Source organism: Salmo salar, chromosome ssa25, assembly GCF_905237065.1.
Source record: "Salmo salar chromosome ssa25, Ssal_v3.1, whole genome shotgun sequence".
NCBI classification, from domain to species: Eukaryota; Metazoa; Chordata; class Actinopteri; order Salmoniformes; family Salmonidae; genus Salmo; species Salmo salar.
This window is the reverse complement of record NC_059466.1, coordinates 4,274,801-4,299,328: the sequence shown is the minus strand read 5'-3', so window position 1 is coordinate 4,299,328 and position 24,528 is coordinate 4,274,801. Positions and strand designations below refer to the sequence as shown.

Genomic DNA, 24,528 nt, shown 5'->3' with positions numbered 1-24,528 from the left:
AAGCATGTCAAACGCTGTTTAAAATCAATTTTTATGCTACTTTTCTCGTAAAATAGCGATAATATTCCAACGGGGCAACGTTGTATTCATTCAAAGGCTGAAAGAAAAAAAACAAGTCTCGTGAATGCGCATCTCAGTCTCACTGTCCCCAGGCTGACCACTCACAAACAGAGCTGCTGTACTTTGCCCAGAGACAGCAGAAACCCCATTCCACTTTGTGGTGGCTTTAGAGAGCCAATGGAAGCCTTAGAAAGTGTCAAGTTACAGCACAGATGCTGTAATGTCGATAGAGATGCAACAGAAGGACAACAAATTGTCAGACAGGGCACTTCCTGTATGGAATCTTCTCAGGTTTTGGCCTGCCATATGAGTTCTGTTATACTCACAGACACCATTCAAACAGTTTTAGAAACTTTAGAGTGTTTTCTATCCAAATCTACTAATTATATGCATATTCTAGTTTCTGGGCAGGAGTAGTAACCAGATTAAATCGGGTATGTTTTTTATCCGGCCGTGAAAATACTGCCCCCTATACCACAACAGGTTAAACGGTGGAAGACAAGTTACGACCAGAATTTTTTCCATTCAAGTCTATGGCAATTGAAATGTATTGGGATGTATACAAATATGGTTGGTAGTGTGAAAAGTATTAGTGTCAACGTTTTTTTTAAAGCAACCTGACCAAGATGGCAATGATCACACAAAAGAAAACAGAATATAAAAAGATAAATGTATGGTTTATTGTAGGTATTACCAGTATTTTCATCAAAACACTTGCATTTCAGCCAGTTTTGTTTGTTTATTCAAAGTAAAAATCCACAGGTAGCAACACACGTTCATGCTAGTGGACAGGAGTATGGGGCACTGTCAGTTAGTGCAGAGGTGTTGCTGCTGCATTCATTCCATTCTGTTAAGCATCAGAGTACCATGTCTCTGCTTTCCCCACTTTTCCCATTGTCTTCAGACTACCTGCCTGAGGCCCAAATCCAAACCAAGCCCACACCTCACATCCCCAGGTCCCTTTAACTTCCCCTTGGGAATATGAAAGGGTTGAAATAGTGTGAGCAATATTCATTCAGCCAAAAAATATATATTTTACAATACGGTATTGAGTGTGACATCTTTTTCCAACAAAACCAAATGGACTGAAGCTCAAATTGCTGCTAAAAAGCTCTGCCTTAACCTCTTCCCCATCGCTTAGTCTATTCCAATCCCATCACTTCAAATCCCCAAGAGGGGAACACGACGAGAAACCTATAGATACTGTCTGCTTGGTAATGGGTCCCGAGGCTGGGACCAGGCAACCGGCCACTACTATGATACCATCAGTGACATCACGCGCTGGTGTCGGACATCGAGGTCTCGAGCATCATGTCACTCTCATACATGTTGCATTCGAGGGGCAGCGAACTCCGCAGGGGCGTGTCCAACGAGGCCTTGTCCTGATTGGACTGCGGCGTCTCCAGGGCCATGATGCCGCTCTCCTCCAGAAGTGCCGTGGTTCGAGCGTTACTGGGTTCCGTCGACGTGTTCAGCATCTTCATCAACCCCGGCGTGCTCAGCGTCCCACGGACTTTGTCTTTTATGTCCGTCCCTGAAAGACACATATACTATTAAATGCTTTAGACACACACACCACACACACACACACACACACAACGACCAAAAGTATGTGGACACCTGCTCATTCCAAAATTATGAGCATTAATATGAAGTTGATCCCCCCCGTCGCTGCTAGAACGGCCTCCACTCTTCTGGGAAGGCTTTCCACTATATGTTGGAACATTGCTGTGGGGACTTGCTTCCATTCAGTCACAAGAGCATTAGTGAGGTCCGCCACTGATGTTGGGCGATTAGGCCTGGCTCGCAGTCAGCGTTCCAATTTATCCCAAAGGTGGTAGATGGGGTTGAGGTCAGGGCCTCTGTGAAGGCTAGTCAAGTTCTTCCACAACAATCTAGACAGACCAGTTCTGTATGGACCTCACGTGCACGGGGGCATTTTCATGCTTAAACAGGAAAGGGCCTTGGAAGCACAAAATCGTCTAGAATATCATTGTATGTTGTAGCGTTAAGATTTCCCTTCACTAGAACTAAGGGGCCTAGCCCGAACCATGAAAAACAGCCCCAGACCATTATTCCTCAAACTTTACAGTTTGTAATATGTAGTCGGGCAGCTAGCGTTCTCCTGCCATCCGTCAAACCCAGATTCGTCCGTCGGCCTGCCAGATTGTGAAGCGTGATTCATCACTACAGAGAACGCGTTTCCACTGTTCCAGAGTCCAATGGCAGCGAGTTTTACACCACTCCAGCCAACGCTTGGCATTGGCATGGTGATCTTAGGCTTGTGTGTGTGGCTGTTCTGCCACGGAAACCCATTTTATAAAGCTCCCGATAAACAGTTCTTGTGCTGACATTGCTTTCAGAGGAAGTGTAGTGAGTGTCGCAACCGAGGACAGACAATTTTTACGCGCTACACGCTTCAGCACTCGGTTGTCCCGTTCTGTGAGCTTGTGTGGCCTACATCTTTGTGGCTGAGCCGTTGTTGCTCCTAGACGTTTCCACCACACAATATCATAACTTACAGTTGACCGGGGCAGCTCTAGCAGGGCAGAAATTTGACTAACTGATGTTTGGCATACTATGACAGTGCCACGTTGAAAGTCACTGAGCTCTTCAGTAAGGCCATTCTACTGTCAATGTTTGTCTATGGAGATTGCATGGCTGTGTGCTAGATTTTATACACCTGTCAGGAACGGGTGTGGCTGAAATAGCCGAATCCACTAATTTGAAGGGGTTTCCACATACTTTTGTGTGTGTGTGTGTGTGTGTATGTGTATGTATGTATGTATGTATGTATATATACACACACACACACACACACACACACACACACACACACACACACACACACACACACACACATATATATACACACATATATACACACAGTGGGGGAAAAAAGTATTTAGTCAGCCACCAATTGTGCAAGTTCTCCCACTTAAAAAGATGAGAGAGGCCTGTACTTTTCATCATAGGTACACTTCAACGATGACAGACAAAATGAGAAAATAAATCCAGAAAAATCACATTGTAGGATTTTTTATGCATTTATTTGCAAATTATGGTGGAAAATAAGTATTTGGTCAATAACAAAAGTCTATCTCAATACTTTGTTATATACCCTTTGTTGGCAATGACACTGGTCAAACGTTTTCTGTAAGTCTTCACAAGGTTTTCACACACTGATGCTGGTATTTTGGCCCATTCCGCCATGCAGATCTCCTCTAGAGCAGTGATGTTTTGGGGCTGTCGCTGGGCAACACGGACTTTCAACTCCCTCCAAAGATTTTCTATGAGGTTGAGATCTGGAGACTGGCTAGGACACTCCAGGACCTTGAAATGCTTCTTACGAAGCCACTCCTTTGTTGCCCGGGCGGTGTGTTTGGGATCATTGTCATGCTGAAAGACCCAGCCATGTTTCATCTTCAATGCCCTTGCTGATGGAAGGAGGTTTTCACTCAAAATCTCACGACACATGGCCCAATTCATTCTTTCCTTTACACGGATCAGTCGTCCTGGTCCCTTTGCAGAAAAACAGCCACAAAGCATGATGTTTCCACCCCCATGCTTCACAGTAGGTATGGTGTTCTTTGGATGAAACTCAGCATTCTTTGTCCTCCAAACACAACGAGTTGAGTTTTTACCAAAAAGTTATATTTTGGTTTCATCTGACCATATGACATTCTCCCAATCCTCTTCTGGATCATCCAAATGCTCTCTAGCAAACTTCAGACGGGCCTGGACATGTACTGGCTTAAGCAGGGGGGACACGTCTGGCACTGCAGGATTTGAGTCCCTGGCGGCGTAGTGTGTTACTGATGGAAGGCTTTGTTACTTTGGTCCCAGCTCTCTGCAGGTCATACACTAGGTCCCCCCGTGTGGTTCTGGGATTTTTGCTCACCGTTCTTGTGATAATTTTGACCCCACGGAGTGAGATCTTGCGTGGAGCCCCAGATCGAGGGAGATTATCAGTGGTCTTGTATGTCTTCCATTTCCTAATAATTGCTCCCACAGTTGATTTCTTCAAACCAAGCTGCTTACCTATTGCAGATTCAGTCTTCCCAGCCTGGTGCAGGTCTACAATTTTGTTTCTGGTGTCCTTTGACAGCTCTTTGGTCTTGGCCATAGTGGAGTTTGGAGTGTGACTGTTTGAGGTTGTGGACAGGTGTCTTTTATACTGATAACAAGTTCAAACAGGTGCCATTAATACAGGTAACGAGTGGAGGACAGAGGAGCCTCTTAAAGAAGAAGTTAGAGGTCTGTGAGAGCCAGAAATCTTGCTTTTTTGTAGGTGACCAAATACTTATTTTTCACCATAATTTGCAAATAAATTCATTAAAAATCCTACAATGTGATTTTCTGGATTTTTTTTTCTCATTTTGTCTGTCATAGCTGACGTGTACCTATGATGAATTACAAGCCTCTCTCATCTTTTTAAGTGGGAGAACTTGCACAATTGGTGGCTGACTAAATACTTTTTTCCCCCCACTGTGTGTGTGTGTGTGTGTGTGTGTGTGTGTGTGTGTGTGTGTGTGTGTATATATATATATATATATATATATATATATATACATATATATACATATACATATATACATATATACATATACATATACACACACACACACACATATATATACACATATATACATACACATATACACACACATATACATATATGTCTTGTATCAAGCTGACTTGACACCGTAACAACGTCAGGAGCGGTGGTCTACTAGTTTTCCGCTATTCTTTTAGCATGTTAAGAAATACGAAATCCAGTGCTAACCTGCAGGTGCACGTTAAGTTCTGCCTGTTCGTTGCAATCCACCCATAATGTTTAACATTAAAACAATGTATACATTCCAGACTGTAATTATTATACATATTCCCATTGTACATCTGTCATTATGGTGTTGACTCATTTTAAAATGACAAATATTTTATGATTTATTTTGATAGAAAATACACTCATCCAACTACTATTCATTCTTCTTCATTAGAATTAAACCTTTGACAGTGGATCACTGACTTGCAGGGTCTTTCTAACAGATGACACAGGGGCTCGAGTTGCAATCCCAGTGCATAACGCACATAGTATCCAACAGTGTCCCTCAGAAAAAGCAGTATTATTTCTTAACACAATTCGCCGGCAAGGCACACACGGGCAGCAAGACTCGGGAAAAAGCAAAAAAGAAGCGCAAAATCAACAGTACTTAAATGTCTTCTGGCAAAAATATAAGAAATACATCCACAAATGTTTTTCGCAAATCTGTTTTAGCATGGGTTACAAAGGAAGTCGTTTTACCTATGTAGGAAGTTTTACCTATGTAGGCATCCGTATCCCCAATGTACATCTCAATGCAGTGGCCGAGCATCGTCACAGAAAACGTGTCATCTCGCTTAAGACCGAGTGCCTGTCAGAAAAAGAAGCAAAAACTCACATCAATTGCTGTAATAACATTAATATTTATTCAACGTGTCACACAGATTCTGTGTCTATGGATTTAAAATGTAAATAAAATGGGGAAAAAATATTTTAAAAAATAAACAGTACCGTGTGGAAGTAGTCGATTGCGCTCTCGAAGTCTCCCATGAGGCTGTGCACATATCCGATTGCGGAGTAGGTTGACGCGTGCTGGGGGATGAGAACCAGGGCCTGGCGGTGGTACTCCAACGCCTGGACATACTTCCTATTGGAGAACAAAAACAACAAATTGGACAGTTCTCTAATGACCAGAGCCAAATAAAGGGTTCTGCCTAGGCTGGGTGGGTTCAGAGAGCCCAAAAAAAGGATGTAACCAAACAACACCTTCCCTATCAGAACTAGGTAAAAATAGTATTTGTTTTATTTTTGATATTGTTCCATGGTTGCCATGGCACCTAGTGGCAGCCTTGGTAATTTACTCTTGCAAACTTAATTACATTTACATTACATTTAAGTCATTTAGCAGACGCTCTTATCCAGAGCGACTTACAAAATGGTGCATTCACCTTATGATATCCAGTGGAACAACCACTTTACAATAGTGCATCTAAATCTTTTAAGGGGGGGGGTTAGAAGGATTACTTTATCCTATCCTAGGTATTCCTTAAAGAGGTGGGGTTTCAGGTGTCTCCGGAAGGTGGTGATTGACTCTGCTGTCCTGGCGTCGTGAGGGAGCTTGTTCCACCATTGGGGTGCCAGAGCAGCGAACAGTTTTGACTGGGCTGAGCGGGAACTGTGCTTCCTCAGAGGTAGGGGGGGCCAGCAGGCCAGTGGTGGATGAACGCAGTGCCCTTGTTTGGGTGTAGGGCCTGATCAGAGCCTGAAGGTATGGAGGTGCCGTTCCCTTCACAGCTCCGTAGGCAATCACCATGGTCTTGTAGCGGATGCGAGCTTCAACTGGAAGCCAGTGGAGAGAGCGGAGGAGCGGGGTGACGTGAGAGAACTTGGGAAGGTTGAACACCAGACGGGCTGCGGCGTTCTGGATGAGTTGTAGGGGTTTAATGGCACAGGCAGGGAGCCCAGCCAACAGCGAGTTGCAGTAATCCAGACGGGAGATGACAAGTGCCTGGATTAGGACCTGCGCCGCTTCCTGTGTGAGGCAGGGTCGTACTCTGCGAATGTTGTAGAGCATGAACCTACAGGATCCTTAGAGCAGCAATTACAAGTTGAAACAATAAATATGCTGAGAGAGAGAGCTGGAGAAATGTAAGCACTCAAATTCATAGACAGCTATGGATACCAATAATGGAAGGACTGACCAATAATGTTTTATAAGTTATAGTTTTAACCATGTTTTGAGGCTTTATAGTGTTGCTTATTTAGTTTTACATTTCTTTACAAACATTGGAGTGAAACAAGCTTGTATTTTGGGTTCTGATGGGGTACGACAGCTGAACTAAGCTCACGAGGCATGTATAAGTTATATTCTTCAAGAATCAGTGGGAAGGCTACATTTCATTCATTCATAAATCAAAAAATGGATGACCCAACTGTAGATTGCCCCTTTAAATATTTGTTTTAAGTGGTTTTTATGGGCATTGTTACTAAAAGAAAGTTTTGCATTTTTTGATAGCTTATCAAGTATTGAATACAGAAACGTAGATTTGTTTTAAATCACAACCTGAAAGGCTGCTCAGCAAGGAAGAAGCCACTGCTCCAAAATTGCCATAAAATAAACTACGGTTTGCAACTGCACATGGGGACAAAGATAGTACTTTTTGGAGAAATGTCCTCTGGTCTGATGAAACAAAAATAGAACTGTTTGGCCATAATGACCATCGTTTTATTTGGAAGAAAGAGGGGGAGGCTTGCAAGTCGAAGAATACCATCCCAACCGTGAAGCACGGGGGTGGCAGCATCATGTTGTGGGGGTGCTTTGCTGCAGGAGGGATTGGTGCACTTCACAAAATAGATGGCATCATGAGGGAGGAAAATTATGTGGAAATATTGAAGCAACATCTCAAGACATCAGTCAGGAAGTTAAAGCTTGGTCGCAAATGGGTCTTCCAAATGGATGATGTCGTGGTTGAAGATATCCCTCTAGTGGTGTGGGGACTGTGCTTAGGCAAAGTGGGTGGGGTTATATCCTGCCTGTTTGGCCCTGTCCGGGGGTATCGTCAGACAGGGCCACAGTGTCTCCCGACCCCTTCTGTCTCAGCCTCCAGTATTACGCTTGTGTCGGGGGTCTAAAGTCAGTCTGTTATATCTGGAGTATTTCTCCTGTCTTATCCGGTGTCCTGTGTGAATTTAAGTATGCTCTCTCTAATTCTCTCTTTCTCTCTCAGAGGACCTGAGCCCTAGGACCATGCCTCAGGACTACCTGGCCTGATGACTCCTTGCTGTCTGTAGTCCACCGGGCCATGCTGCTGCTCCAGTTAACTGTTCTGCCTGCGGCTATGGAACCCTGATCTGTTCACCGGACGTGTTACCTGTCCCAGACCTGCTGTTTTCAACTCTCAGAGTATCTCTACCGCTCCTGCTGTCTCTAGAATGATCGGCTATGAAAAGCCAACTGACATTTACTCCTGAGACCTGTTGCACCCTCGACAACCATTGTGATTATTATTATTATTATTATTAGACTCTGCTGGTCATCTATGAACATCTCCACCCAGCCCAGCCAGAAGAGGACTGGCCACCCCTCATAGTCTGGTTCCTCTCTAGGTTCTGCCCTTTCTAGGGAGTTTTTCCTAGCCCCCGTGCTTCTACACCTGCATTGCTTGCCGTTTTGGGTTTGAGGCTGGGTTTCTGTACAGCACTTTGTGACATCAGCTGATGTAAGAAGGGTTTTATAAATATATTTCATTGATTGAAGGTATTGGAGTGGCCATCACAAAGCCCTGAAAAAGTGTGTGCGAGCAAGGAGGCCTACAAACCCGACTCAGTTACACCAGCTCTGTCAGGAGGAATGGCCCAAAATCCACCCAACTTATTGTGGGAAGCTTGTGGAAGGCTACCCGAAACAATTTAAAGGCAACGCTACCAAATATACTGAATTAGTATGTAAACTTCTGACCCACTGGGAATGTGATGAAAGAAATAGAAGCTGAAATAAATCCTTCTCTCTACTATTATTCTGACATTTCACATTCTTAAAATAAAGTGGTGATCCTAACTGACCTAAGACAGGGGCTTTTTACTAGGATTAAATGTCAGGAATTGTGAAAAACTGAGTTTAAATATATTTGGCTAAGACGTATCTAAACTTCCGACATCAACTGTAGTTGTTTGGATTCGAATATCAGCTCAGATCCTCCTAGGATCCTAGGGCGACAAGTAACCTAGCGGTTAGAGTATTGGGCCAGTAACTGAAAGGCCGCTAGTTTTAATTTCCAAGCCGAAAAGGAAAAAAAGAATTGCTCCGGGGGCTCTGTACTACTATGGTTGACCTTGTAACACAACACATTTCACTGCACAAATCCAGAGTGTTATGTAAAAAAAAAAAATGTTTATCCTCATCTTGTCTCCCATCTTCAGGACCAAAAGATACAGAAATGGCCGCAACTATCGTTCACTACACGCAAGGATTCCTCAGATGTTTTAAAACATCTGAAAAGAAAACCTGTGCAGGAAACTGAAGGAAAGCCTATACGGGATCCTCCAGAAAAAATGCAGACAGCAAGGATAATGGGGCGGTAGACTAAAGAACAAACCTAAGTCTGTTGTGTACACTGCCCAGTTCAATACAACACAGTACATCATGCACACCGGAGGTGGATGATACAGGACACTGGCCAGTTCTGCATGCTGCGCCTCAGGCAACTTCCAAAGTAAGTCAACTGGGGCTTTAAAATGCAAGATCCATAAACAAAGGCTTACTACTGAATGACATAATTGCTGATAGCGGTCTAAACCTTCTTACCAAGATGACGCTGAATGTTCCTAAGTGGCCTAGCTACAGTTATGTAAAAATCTATGGCAAAACTTACATTTCTGTCTAGCAATGATCAACAACCAACTTGACAGAGCTTGTTGATTTTTTTTAAAGGATGTGCAAATATTGTGCAACCTAGGCGTTCAAGGCTATTAGAGAATTACCCAGAAAAACTCACCGCTGTAATCGCTGCAAAAGATGATTCTACCATGTATTGGCTAAGGGGAATACTTCTGTAAATAAGATATTTCTGTATTTCATTTTCAATAAATTTGCAAACATGTCTAAAAACACACATTCACTTTGTCATTATGGGATGTGTAGATGGGTGAGAAAAATATATTTAATCCATTTTGAATTCATGTTGCAACACAAAATGTGGAGTAAGTCAAGGGGTATGAATACTTCCTGAAGGCACTATGTTTTACGAAATGTTTACAAATGAATTAAACATGAAAAGCTGAAATGTCTTCAGTCAATACATATTCAAACACTTGGTTATGGCAAGCGTAAATAAGTTCAGGAGTAAAAAAAATTATAATTGCATAACAGTAAGTTGCATGCAGGCAATGAATATCCCTTTGAGCATGGTGAAGTTGTTAAATTACACTTTGGATGGTGTAGCAATACACCCAGTCACTACAAAGATGCAGGCGCCGTTCCTAACACAGTTGCTGGAGCGGAAGGAAAGCGCTCAAGGATTTCACCATGAGGTCAATGGTGACTAAAACAGCTTAAGTTTAATGGCAGTGATAGGAAAAAAAACTGAGGATGGATCCACAACAATGTATACTGAACAAAAATATAAACGCAAAGAGTTGGTCCCATGTTTCATGAGCTGAAATAAAAGATGACAGAATTTTTCACAGATGTCTCAAGTTGAGAGGGAGCGTGCAATTGGCATGCCGACTGCAGGAATGTCCACCAGAGAATTGAATGTTCATTTCTCTACCATAAGCCCCTCCAATAACGTTTTAGAGAATTTGGCAGTACGTCCAACCAGCTTCACAACAGCGGACCACTTGTAACCACACCAGCCTAGGACCTCCACATCCAGCTTCTTCACCTGCGGGATCATCTGAGACCAGCCACCTGGACAGCTAATGAAACTGAGGAGTATTTCTGTTATTAATAAAAATTATTCTGATTGGCTGGGCCTGGCTCCTAATTGGGTGGACCTATGCCCTCCCAGGCCCACCCATGGCTGCACCCCTGCCCAGTCATGTGAAATCCATAGATTTGGGCCTAATACATTTATTTCAATTGACTGATTTCCTTATATGAACTGTAAATCAAATCCAATACAACAAATTACTGAGTACCACACTGGGAGATGAATTACCATTTCATTATGACAATATCAAAAACAAGGCCAAATCTACTCTGGAGTTCCTTACCAAGAAGACAGTGAATGAGTGACAAAGTTACAGCTTTTATTTTAAATCTGCTTGAAAATCTATGGCAAGACCTGGAAATGATTGCTAGACAATGTTCAACAACTAATTTGAAAAAGCTTTAAATTATATATAAAAACTCAGCAAAAAAGAAAACATCCTCTCACTGTCAACTGCATGTATTTTCAGCAAACTTAACATGTGTAAATATTTGTATGAACATAAAAGATTCAACAACAGACAAAAAGAACAAGTTCCACAGACATGTGACTAACAGAAATGGAATAATGTGTCCCTGAACAAAGAGGGTCAAAATCAAAAAAGTAACAGTCAGTATCTGGTGTGGCCACCAGCTGCATTAAGTACTGCAGTGCATCTCTTCCTCATGGACTGCACCAGATTTTCCAATTCTTGCTGTGAGATGTTACCCCACTCTTCCACCAAGGCACCTGCAAGTTCCCAGACATTTCTGGGGGGAATGGCCCTAGCCCTCACCCTCCCATCCAACAAATCCCAGATGTGCTCAATGGGACTGAGATCCGGGCTCGTCGCTGGCGTTAAGCTTGCCTGCAATGACAACAAGCTCAGTCCAATGATGCTGTGACACATCGCCCCAGACCATGGCGGACCCTCCACCTCCAAATTGATCCCGCTCCAGAGTACATGCCTCGGTGTAATGCTCATTTTGTCAACGATAAACGCAAATCCGACCATCACCCCTGGTGAGACAATTCCGCAACTCGTCAGTGAAGAGCATTTTTCGCCAGTCCTGACTGGTCCAGCGACGGTGTTATTTTGAGGGGACAGCAAATTTACACTGTTATACAAGCTGTACACTCACTACTTTACATTGTAGCAAAGTGCCATTTCTTCAGTGTTGTCACATGAAAAGAGATACTCAAATAGTTACAAAAATGTGAGGGGTGTACTCACTTTTGTGATATACTGTATGAGATTCTTCAAAGTAGCCACCCTTTGCCATGATGACAGCGTTGCACACTCCTGGCATTCCTTCAACCAGCTTCATGAGGTAGTCACCTGACTATCAATCACAACATTCTTATTGGCAGACTCAACAGCCTTGGTTTCTCAAATGATTGCCTCGCCTGGTTCACCAACTACTTCTCTGATAGAGTTCAGTGTGTCAAATTGGAGGGCCTGTTGTCCGGACCTCTGGCAGTCTCCATGGGGGTGCCACAGGGTTCAATTCTCGGGCCGACTCTCTTCTCTGTATACATCAATGACGTCGCTCTTGATGCTGGTGATTCTTTGATCTACCTCAACGCAGACGACACCATTCTGTATACCTCTGGCACTTCTTTGGACACGGTGTTAACTAACCTCCAGATGAGCTTCAATGCCATACAACACTCCTTCTGTGGCCTCCAACTGCTCTTAAATGCAAGTAAAACTAAATGCATACTCTTCAACTGATCGCTGCCCACACCTGCACGCATCACTTGTCTGGATGGTTCTGACTTAGAATATGTGGACAACTACAAATACCTAGGTGTCTGGTTAGACTGTAAACTCTTCTTCCAGACTCACATTAAGCATCTCCAATACAAAATTAAATCTGGAATCGGCTTCCTATTTCGCAACAAAGCATCCTTCACTCATGCTGCCAAACATATCCTCGTAAAACTGACCATCCTACCGATCCTCGACTTCGGCGATGTCATTTACAAAAATAGCCTCCAACACTCTATTCAACAAATTGGATGCAGTCTATCACAGTGCCATCTGTTTTGTCACCAAAGCCCCATATACTACCCACCACTGCGACCTGTACTCTCTCGTTGGCTGGCCCTCGCTTCATACTAGTCGCCAAACCCACTGGCTCCTGGTCATCTACAAGTCTCTGCTAGGTAAAGCCCCGCCTTATCTCAGCTCACTGGTCACCATAGCAGCACCCACCCGTAGCACGTGCTTCAGCAGGTATATCTCACTGGTCACCCCCAAAGCCAATTCTTCCTTTGGCCGACTCTCCTTCCAGTTCTCTGCTGCCAATGACTGGAACGAACTGCAAAAATCACTAAAGCTGGAGACTTACCTCCCTCACTAGCTTTAAGCACCAACTGTCAGAGCAGCTCACAGATCACTGCACCTGTACATAGCTCATCTGTAAATAGCCCATCCAATCTACCTTATCCCCATACTGTATTTATTTATTTTGCTCCTTTGCACCCCAGTATCTCTACTTGCACATTTGTCTTCGGCACATTCTACCATTCCAGTGTTTAATTGGTATATTGTAATTACTTCGCCACCATGGCCTATTTATTGCCTTACCTCTCTTATCCTACCTCATTTGCACATGCTGTATATAGACTTTTTTCTAATGTTTGTTTATTCTATGTGTAACTCTGTGTTGCTGTATGTGTCGAACTGCTTTGCTTGATCTTGGCCAGGTCGCAGTTGCAAATGAGTACTTGTTCTCAACTAGCCTACCTGGTTAAATAAACGGTGAAAAAAAAGAAGCAATTAAATTAACTTTTAAAGTACATTTGTGGAATTTCTTTCCTTCTTAAATCTAGACGTTCCGCTAGCGGAACACCGCTCCAATATCCAATGATAGGGCGTGGCACGAATTACAAATTCCTCGAAAATCGGAAAACTTCCATTTTTCAAACATATGACTATTTTACACCATTTTAAAAGACAAGACTCTCCTTTATCTAACCACACTGTCCGATTTCAAAAAGGTTTACAACGAAAGCAAAACATTAGATTATGTCAGGAGAGTACCCAGCCAGAAATAATCAGACACCCATTTTTCAAGCTAGCATATGTCACAAAAACCAAAACCACAGCTAAATGCAGCACTAACCTTTGATGATCTTCATCAGATGACAATCCTAGGACATTATGTTATACATGCATGTTTTGTTCAATCAAGTTCATTTCCAAAGATGCCCCTTTAGATATGAAGTACCCAACCCTTTTCAAAACAGCCACTTGCACTGCAAAGCCTCTCTAGATCTGCTTAGTGGCTACTATGCATTATTCATTAACAGATCTGTGCATTAATAGTCAATGAGAGTCCTACTTATACAGAAGGACGGGAAAAGAGCAAATGTGTGTCTTTGAAAATAGTGCGAGGAGAAAGAAAAAGAGAGAGAGACACAGTAGGTCAGGGATCATCAACTAGATTCAGCCGCGGGCCGATTTTATGTTCAGCGGATTGTCGGGGGGCCAGAACATAAATTACAAATTATTTGTAGACTGCCAAGCCTAAACAGATATGTTTGACTAAATCAATCATTTCAAGCCTTGCTTACATTTGTACACGATCACATTTCTCTCCATTATGAATGGGAAAACTTGGGAAAATATTTCTTCAATTAAAATCAGTTGGAGCGGATTTCCTGGTGATTTTATGTCCAATAAACATTTACTTTTTTGGGCTCAGAAAACTTGGGGGGCAAAATGAAACCACCCGCGGGAGAAATTCAGCCCGCGGGCCGTCAGTTGGGGAACCCTGCAGTAAGTCCTGTCATCACCTCAGACTCTCCTCCTGAAATACCACTCAGGAAAATGTTTGAATCCCTGTCCTTTAACAATGCTTTATCAGGTACCTGGGAGACAATAGAGAAACGCCTGCCTGTCTAACTACCTAATCATGAATTTATAAGTGAGATGAGAACAAGGACAGGACCACAACAATGTCATCGGAGATACAGAGATACTGCATATGCCAGTCAGAACTTCCATGCTGTTCAGTTCCATCCCCTCAAAAGCGGTGTGTCACAAGCCAACTAGAAATATTCTGGATTAGTTTAGGCTAACTAGCTTCAGTTAGTGCCACATTCTAGCTCACAAAGGTGGATATTTATCCAACACCTTCCACTAATTCAAACCAGGCTTGTAACTGCGTGTGCATGTCGCACGTGGAAAGCCCAGAGTCCAACAGTTACCATAGTAATTTACCTGGCTAAAAGGTGTTGTCCCCTTCGTGACAATAGTTATACCAAGTTGAATTCAGAATAAACCAAAGTGAGCTCGCAACTCCATCCTGCTTCGTGACATACCCCTCTGGTGTCCTGATGAGTAAATACTCGCGGAGGATATTTATACTCACTTCAGTTTTCGACATACGTGACCCAGGTTGTTCAGGAGTGGCTCCCACTTGTCCACTGTTACCTGGAAGAAAACACAACTTTTACAAAAAGAGGAATGTTTGCATTGAAAATAAACACACAGCAACTACACTGGCTGCCAGTTCTTAAGAAGTTCAAAAAAATGTAAGAACGGAGTATGACACAGTACATGTGGGGCTAGAGTTAGTTGATTCAAATGAGCAGCTACCTCATTCCCAATGGCTTTGATCTTGTCCATCGCTTCCAGGAACAACTTCTCGGCTGTTTTCCAGCTGAAAATGACAGAATTGAACACATTTCAGCACAATCAAAGCCATCACATGAACAAATAAAAAAAATAAGGCATAAGTACCCTTTCACACACACTATCGTGTCAACCCGAACCATACTGTGCCAGATTTTTTTTCTTTACAAATGGTCCTTTCCGGCACGGTTCCAGCAACTATGATGGGGGCATGGCCAGGTACAGCTAAACCTCAATAAATAGACAGAATCCACGCTTATCGTCACAACCCAAACCAAATCACTCGTGGCCCTACCAGTGGGTTTAAACCCATCGTTAGGAGAACACTCTTCTAACCCATTTGCTAATGGCTATGATGAGAGACCTCAAGCGTGTATGTGTGCATGTGGGGGTATTGCAGAGTGTGTTAAACACTGAGCGTACAAAACACTCCGTGTATTTCCATGACAGACTGACCAGGTGAAAGCTATGATCCTTTTAATGTCACTTGTTAAATCCACTTCATAATCAGTGTAGATGAAGGGGAGGAGACAGATTAAAGAAGGATTTTTAAGCCTTGAAACAAATGAGACACGGATTACGTGTGTGTGCCCTTCAGAGGGTGAATGGGCAAGACAAAATATTTAAGGTGTCTTTGAACACGGTATGGTAGTAGGTGCCCAGGTGCACCGGTTTGAGTGTGTCAAGAACTGCAACACAGCTGTGTTTTTCACGCTCAACAGATTCCTGTATGTACCAAGAATGGTCCACCACCCAAAGGACATTCAGCCAACTTGACACAAATGTGGAAAGTCCATGCCCAACAAATTGAGGCTGTTCTGAGGGTAAAAGGGGGAGAAACTCAATATTAGGGAGGTATTCCTAATGCTTTGTACACTCAGTGTAGTATGTGAGCACGTGGGGGTATTACAGTGTATGCTATATATCCTCTTGGGTGCATGTGTGTGAGTATGCACATATGTACGTTTTCCCACTGTGTGGGTGTTTTCCCCCAGTGTGTGCATACACATTATCTCAGTATGTAAGTGTGTGTGTGACTCACTCTCCGTTCTGAAAGGCCACAACGGCCACCTCATGCATGACAAAGGGGTCTTCTGGTGCTATGCTCAGGGCCTGGCTGAAGAAGCGCTCGGCCAGTTTAGAGTTGTTTGTAAGACCGTACTCCAGCCCTATGTACAACATGGGGAGATGACATCTGGACAAGAGAGATGAGAGCAAGGGTTAGGGGTCAAGTCTAATGGGCACGGTTGTGAAGGTACGTGATATATATATATATATATAGTGTTATGACACTGTACATTTCTCACTGTTTTCAATGACTAAGGCACACCTGCTTTTAGCAAGATACATCTTTGAACACACGCCAACAAATGTGTTCATGTTCAACATTGCTTTTCAGGGCTTGTTCTGTGGATGTGTGGTGTTGTGTCTGTGTGGAAGGGGTGTCTGTGTACAATAACAGTACATACCCCTTCATCAGTTGAGCAGCAGTGAAGTAGGCAGCCATGGCCTGGTCGTGTTCACTCTCCACTGCAAACGAGTGACCGTAGGCGATCCATGCCGGACCGTACGTCCGCTCCAGAGTGGTCGCCTTGCTGTGGGAGACAGCATAAGGAACTTAGTGTAAATAAGAGATATTCTAGTCTGAGTGAATGACAATCAATTTTTTTTTTTTATAATTCTTTGAAATTTGTAGATTTGATTCAGCAGCAAGTGAATCAAAATATTTAAATGTACAATATATAGAATATCAATGTCTGACTGCTGAATATAAAATATGCTTGGTGATAAGAAAAACATGATATCTGGTACCTGAGATATCTACGCGCGTGTTCATTTTTGTGACCAACCATTAGATAGTAGCATCCCACAGCAAACCAAGAGACCTGGATGAAAACACCATTTACCATTTGTCTAGTGGTCAAATAAAATACACACAAAAGAAAAAACATACCGTACCAATCAGAGCTTGGATATGTGGAATGGCAAGACGCTAGTATGGGGGGGGGGTGTACTCATAGCATAGCAGGCAACACTTTGCACTATATAGGGCAGGGGCTATACTTACTGGGTTGTTGGGGTACAAGTCCACAAGCCTGTGCGAAAGGTAAAACAGTTCTGTGGTAGTAAAAAGAGGAGAATCATGGTACATATTCAGATGTTAAATGTATCTTTCACGTGTATGAATAACCAAACTTAAGAGCTTCAACGGTCTTACCATTTGCTTTGCTGAGCTCCACCAGTGTTCCTATATGAACAGGTAAACAGTTGGCATGGAATGGGTCTTTCACCATCACCCTTGAAGAAACACAATACATTCAGGTTTTACAGACAGGACCAAATGATAAGTGTGAAATGTATATCCTTTTTACACAACTGAGCCGAGCTGAGAGAGAATAATATTCCACTAACATAAACCATACGAATATCACAACAGTTCTTATAATTTTTTTTCTCAAAAAGTTAGATTGGCCAGTTAACGCTTGCAGACTGCCAACAAATCTCAATTTGTAGTTAAAAGGTTAAGGTGGGCCAGCGGTTAGTTATCAAACTTACATGGAAGTGAGTTTGTAGCACATTTTGAAGTCACAGTTGTAATAATGCCTCTCAGCAAGGGAGACCACCACATCCAAATTGTCCTGGAGACCGTTGACCATCTCTGGGACCACCATATCACTGGGTTTGTTATACTGAGGGAAGGAAAGAGGAAAGGATGGATGGAGAAAAAAAAGTGGAAAAAGGGAGAGGGAAACAAATGTGGAATTGGAACAAAAGCACCATCATCATTAGCAATCGAATCAACACTAATTTGAGACTAATGACCACGCTTAACTTTAGTAAAATCAGAGAGAACATTTCTGGGTTGTTGTTGTCGTCATTGTTAGGAGCAACTGTAGACAACCAATATTAACCAAATATGAGTGATTGTATAATTTAGAAAATAATCACATGGTTCATTCTGAACTACAGCGCCAAATCCAAAGTGACATTTGATGCCCGGTGTATTCCAACATAGAAACACAACATGATGATCAACTTTGCAAATGACAATGTAAAAAACTGAAACTTAACATAGGAATCTGAATGCAACTGATGTCCTGACACGGAGGATAACAGTGGACGTACCTTCTTCAATTTATTCTCAAACAGGAAGTGAAGTAATTTGTCTTCTTCCTCTGTGCACTGTTGGCTCAAAGGAAGCAAGTCCAGGAAGTCCTTTTCTACAAACACAAAATGACAAAAAAGGTCTTCAAATAAGGGGTTTGGGAAAAAAATGTAATACATTTACCCTACAGACACATCTATAAACCGTTAATGGCTTAAAACAAAGCAACATAGATACCTATATTTCAGGGATGCAAACTGGTGAGGGCCCAAAAAGGGGCACAGAAACACACGAAAAATCTGTATAGATTATCAGAGTGGGGTTGTCACAATACCAACATTTTACTAATGATGTGATACCAGGCCAAGGCCCATGGAGGCCCAATAACCCCAACAAAAGTTATCAATAAAAAAGGAAAAAAATATATATATCACACACATACGGTCAAAAGTTTTAGAACACTCCCATTTTTCCAGCTATGAAATTTAAGAACAAATTCTACCCCAGCCAAACCCTAACTACGCTGGGCCAATTGTGCAAAGCCCTATGGGACTCCCAATCATGGGCCGGTTGTGATACTGCCTGGAATTGAACAGGGGTCTGTAGTGACGCCTCTAGCACTGAGATGCAGTGCCTTAGGGCTCCCGAGTGGCACAGCCGTCTTAGTCTCAGTTTCAACTGTGAAGAGAAGACTTCGAGCTGCAAGTTTGACAGGTCGAGTGGCAGTAAGAAAGCCATTGCTAAGATGGCAAAATAAGAAAAAGAGGCTTGCCTGGGCCATGAAGCACCGCCAGTGGACTACTGAAGACTGGAAGGTCTTATGGACCGATGAATCAAAATCTTCGGTTAATCACGCAGGGTTTTTGTACGCCGTCGAGTAGGCGAAAGGATGGTTCCTCAGTGTGTGACACCAACTGTCAAACATAGAGGAAGCGTGGATCCAGAGTCGGCGACTTGCACAGAGTGGGTGGCAGCCAGAACCAAAATGGCTACCACAGCATTTTGCAGTGTCATGCAATACCCTCTGGTGTACGCCTAGTTGTCAAGGGTTCATCCTACAGCAAGATAATGAACCAAAACATACCTCCAGGCTATGTCAGAACTACCTTAGAAGAAAAGAACAAGACGGTAGGCTTCAAATCATGGAATGGCCAGCAGTCTCCAGACTTAAACCCAATCGAGCTAGCGTCGTCCAGGTTAGGGGAGGGTTTGTTCGGGGGGGGCTTTACAAGGCGCATCGTGCACTACCAACTCCTTGTGGCGGGCCGGGCACCTGCAGGCTGACCCCGGTTGTCAGTCGAACAGTGTTTCCTCCGACACATTGGTGCGGCTGGCTTCCGGGTTAAGCAGGCGCGTGTTAAACGCAGTTTGGCGGGTTATGTTTCGACCTTTTCCTCCCGAGCCCATTGGGGAGTTGCAGCGATGAGACAAGATCGAAATTGGGGAGGAAAGGGGGGGTCAAAATATATATTTTTAATAATAATAATAATAATGTAGCCTATAAATTGCACAAGAATTATACATTTATGGATTTTATGTATTGTTCTCTCTTCATTCAACCAGCCCGCCACCCATCTACCCTTCATCTATACAATATTTTATGACCATAAACACGACCGCCCCACGGATAGAACTGCAGGTTATGAGTCAACCCGCACATCACTAGTATGCGTGCTAGTGATGCATTTTATTACTCCTGTGCAGCAGGTATGTAAACGCGTCACTTTTCGGCAATATAACTTTTTTTTCTGACAGATCTACAAGATTCCAGTGGATGACCTACATTTTGAGATCAAAACTGCGATTATCGCCAAAAAGTGACGAGTTTGCATCCCTGTACATTACTTCTGCTGCACACGTGCAAAAAACGTTAGTCTTATTTTTTGATTCCACATTCTGTTTCTGTTCCCAGTCTTACTCTGGCCTCACCTTCCTGAGCGGTCAGCATGTGGTGGGACGTTAGAAGGTCAAAGGCTTCAAAGCAGTACACGTCCAGTTTCAAGGCCTCTTTGTAGCTGGATGTGGCCAGAGGCCGGTTGTCCATGGCATCATAGATCTTCCCCCGCAACAGGCAGATGGAACTGTTGATCTGAAAAAGAGAGGGAAAGAAAGACATTAAAGGGACCACAAGAGGTCAGAACCACTGAAGCAACATCAGCAGGAATAGTCAAGAGGATTCTGACATTCAAAAGACCCACACATGAATTTTGTATGAATATGGCAGGTGATGTGGCTACCGGGTGAATGACGGGACCCCTTTAATAATATGATGGTGATAATTACAAAAGGACATTTTTATAGCTTAGAAAGGAACAAATCATAAACATTCAGCCAAAGGGTCTTTGACATGGCAACATGGTATTCAATCTCTGCCTCAGTCACCTACAGTACAGTATGTAAATAGTTCACCTGTAATCACAACACCATAAATGTGAAGAGACTGGAAAATCCCATTGTAAGACTACAAACGTGGTATTACAGGGCCACAAAAACACATGGGACCCTATTGTGTCAAAGCTGAGACTCACAGAGGCAGGGGTCATCTCCCAGTCTGATTCTTGCATCCTGTTCTCCTCTTTGACACTCCGGTCCAGCAGCTTCTTGCTGGTTGGCTCCTCCATGTCCAGGATGTCTAAGGCCTGCTGGAACTCTTTGGCAGCATACTGCACAAAACACAAACACTCAGTTAGTGCTTCCAATGGCTCCGCTCAGTTAAGAGTATGGTGCTGGGAAATTCAGGGTTGTGGGTTTTTGTACGTGAATGTAAAAATATTCAAGAGATAAAAGGTGCTTTAAAGTTGACCCATTTTGCATACCCCACCATACCATGAGACATTAATGGATGAGATTGATACCATTTAAAAGATAACAAAACAGGGCTGTGAAACCATTTTATTTCTTCTTTTTTGATTATCCAAAAACATGTAAACCCCAATGCATGTTGTAGCTTAGATTATTTTACATCTGAGGTTTGTTGTTCCCGCCATTGGTTGAGACATAACATGCTATTGAATACAGGGTGGGGTGTCATGTTTTGGCTGATAAATGTACAACCATTTTTATTTCAACTTTCAAACGATACCACAAAGATGGTTGGAGGTCCACACATCAGAGAATGTTGACTTGAATAGGAATCTGTTGTTTTAAATTACTGTCCATTGGAAACCTATTGAAATCATAGACAACCATTTAAGTTGACATTGGATGGAAAGTGGACCGGTGGCCATCTTTGTGGTAGTAGTTATAATTTAAAATGTCAATTAAATGTACATTTTTCAATAAGAGACACAGGAAAGGAATGCTTATTTGGTTGATAGTTAATCCATGAGGTGCTCTTTGATCATAGGATTAAATACTACAGAACAAAGTTCATGCTGCATAGTATTTTTTATTCTTGCTATGCATAAGCTGTAAAAACAATAAAAAGTTCTCATTTATCCACTACATGAGAGTGCCTTGATTACTTCTGGAAGTTCGTTTGCACAAAGGCTTTTCCGGCATTATTTACTATCCAACATAATTTTTTTTTTGTTCTATTCAAGTTCAGTAAAATTGCAGTGATTGAAATAACACCCACTCTGTTTTCATGAGCATGTTGTCTCTCAACCGATGGCGGCGCAACATAAAAACCTCAGATGATGTAAAATATCGTCTAAGCTATAACGTACGAGAATATGAAGAAAAAAAGTCGTAGTTTACGCAATTTTAGATCATTTCTGCTAATTGTTAAAATACTTTTTTTCAAAAAATTTGAAAATAGTTAGACAACTGTGTGTAAGGTTTTCAATAATATCAAAGTCAACTTTTAATATTTTTCAGCAATGAAGACATGATGTCTCACATTATGGTGGGGTATGCAAAATGGGTCAACTTTGAACACCTTTATCTTCTAAAATGTTTTGGCATTCAGGTCCAAGAAGTCACTTTCTGACCACTCATTTCATGGGCAAACATGTTTGAAAAGATATGTTTAAATCAAAAGGGATACTGTAGAAAAGTAATTGAATTTAAGTGGATTGACCCATAGGATCATGGAGAGTTTGAACAGGTATATTTCATCACAAGAAGAAGCCTAAGGTTAATACTCACGTGGCACCTAGCAGCGAGATATTGACAAGCGCCATACAACTGAAATGAAAGATAAATATTAGGAACAAGCTGACTGACAACAACTGTTCAAATCAACAAGGACATGCAGCACACCCAGTACAATGCTTCTTCTTCTTCTATCAAAAATATCAAAGGCATACTCTGGATGGCACAAAGTTTTGAAAGCTACATAGAAGAATGTAACATATAGACTGGATAGACTCATAATGACAAGTCAGAATATGCCTAGTATCCAACATGTCATTAGTCCTTCTGCATGCTAGTGAGCTGCATGCTAGTGCATGAGGGCCCCTCAGTGAGATGTGTAGAACAGGGTGGCACCCAAGCTACCTGCATGCCACATTGCAACAAATTGGGGGAAGCCAACCAGGTGGTCTTACCTTATCTAGTTTACGTGAGCGGAGGGCATGGGAGGCTCTGTGGTACTGAGAGGTGAGGTAAAGGCACTGTGCTAGCCAGTAGATATCCTGGGGGTCTTCTGCAAGGACAGGAAAATAGCATCACCTCCGTTAGATACCCTACTAAACAACATTTTATACTAACTAGCCAGATGAACACAAAACATTTGTTACATCTCATCAATCAGGAAGATCACTCACCATGTGACAGGGATGCAATCTTATCTGCCCAAAATAGAGCACTTTGATACTGTTGCTGCAAACAAAACAGACAGGGAAGGCAGCATGAAACCAAACATTCTGAATGTGTTTACTACAAGTATGAAACTGACACTGTCAGGGGCTGTCAACACTCACTGATACAAGTTAGCTAGCCCTGATATAATGTGGCTAACCTCCAAGTACATAGTAGCTAGCTCAGGCCACTGACTTAGAAGCAAGCACAAGCAGGGTAGCTAACTAGTTACTAGCTAATTCATAAAATATCATGTTAATTGACTGATATCTCAGAACAAAACATATTAGATCTCCTAAGCCTGTGTTAAGCTCAGACCTTATTTTCAGCATTTATCCCAAAACCCCAATAATTTCCTCCATAGGAATAGCCAAACGAACCAGAAGTAACTCATTTCCATTTTTTAGGACTACAACACAGATCGAACAATGAGCTGCATAAATCTGAAGCATCCGGTTGGCATTTCCACTCACCACCAAATATGGTGACGGCAGGAAGCCCAGTGGCTGGCAGCTGGGTGAAAATAGAGCGAGATGGATTTTGTCCGACATTCTCTCATTGATGAAACATTTGAGCTCAGTACAGTTTCCTGTTCCCAAAACTAGAATATCTTACAAAGAGTGTGGACTACGTTTTGTAGACTTTACCAAAAACATTTTTGAATTGCGTTGTTTAGAAGGAGTACTATGTCGAATTGAGTTATTGCACACCCTCACTTGGCGTTCCTTAACGGAAATAGACAAATGCTAGAACGCGCCAGTAGCACCTCGCTATGCCCACTATGATTAATTTACCCCCGTTGGAAACAACAGGCTGTGGTCTATATTGGGTTACTTATTTAAATCGAAAAGCTGGCAAGTTCTATTTACATTATGCTAACGCAAATATAACCTTACACAGCTGGGTAACGTTCCTGTAGACTTGTCATTCTGAACAGTACCTAGCCCATTTACTTAGCTGGCAGGAGCAATACATTTTTCCAGTCTGACAGCGGTAACCGAATTTAGCTAACGTTAGCTACCTCGCTTCTTATCCCGACCAAGTCTAGCTAGCTACATTTCGTACCTGATCAATGTAGTGTCGTACACGTTTTCGAAGTCTGTCGAGATTCATTGTAATTGTCCTAATGCTTTTTACAAATCAAAGCGTATCATTATCATGTGAAAATGTACTCCCTAGTAGCTAACTAGCTACGAGGCTTCTTCTGCAGCAGTAGTGTCACTTAAAACTCCGCAAGGAAACTCGGGCTTTTGATTAAGCGTTCCGGTCGTTTCACAGAAAATAAAATGCTATGACTGTTTTATTTAATTGCGGCGGTGAACATTTGACAACAGTTAATTAATTACATGATAGATATAGCCAATTAAAATGTGTATTTATATTTTTGTAGAAAATGAGGGAAAACCCTTTTCTGTTTTATAACTACAGGTGAAAGTAAAGGAAAGGTTCACCCACTTGTAATGTTATATTGTTTTTGTGCATCTCTGAGTGATGTTCTATCGAAGGTATGAGTTAAATAGAT

At 42.4% G+C, this 24,528-nt stretch overlaps 1 protein-coding gene across 4 annotated transcripts; it reads right to left on the bottom strand.

The window, feature by feature from the left end:
- Nucleotides 1–718: 718 nt before the first annotated feature.
- cdc16 (cell division cycle 16 homolog (S. cerevisiae)) lies at nt 719–24,259 on the bottom strand. Of its 4 annotated transcripts, none has more exons than XM_014172818.2 (18): nt 24,072–24,259; nt 22,973–23,027; nt 22,754–22,851; nt 22,353–22,391; nt 20,792–20,926; nt 20,193–20,352; nt 18,284–18,378; nt 17,714–17,847; nt 17,376–17,455; nt 17,226–17,275; nt 16,970–17,043; nt 16,627–16,752; nt 16,200–16,352; nt 15,122–15,185; nt 14,895–14,956; nt 5,615–5,750; nt 5,384–5,474; nt 719–1,594 (listed from the first exon to the last, which is right to left on the bottom strand). In XM_014172818.2, exons 1-18 carry the CDS (start codon nt 24,117–24,119, stop codon nt 1,335–1,337), a joined length of 1,860 nt encoding a protein of 619 aa, XP_014028293.1. In that variant the 5' UTR covers nt 24,120–24,259; the 3' UTR covers nt 719–1,334. The 4 variants fall into 4 exon arrangements, with proteins under 4 accessions (XP_014028293.1, XP_014028291.1, XP_014028290.1 ...); XM_014172816.2 differs by having other exon boundaries at nt 5,366–5,474; nt 24,072–24,258; XM_014172815.2 differs by lacking the exon at nt 24,072–24,259 and adding an exon at nt 23,480–23,652.
- Nucleotides 24,260–24,528: the final 269 nt, after the last annotated feature.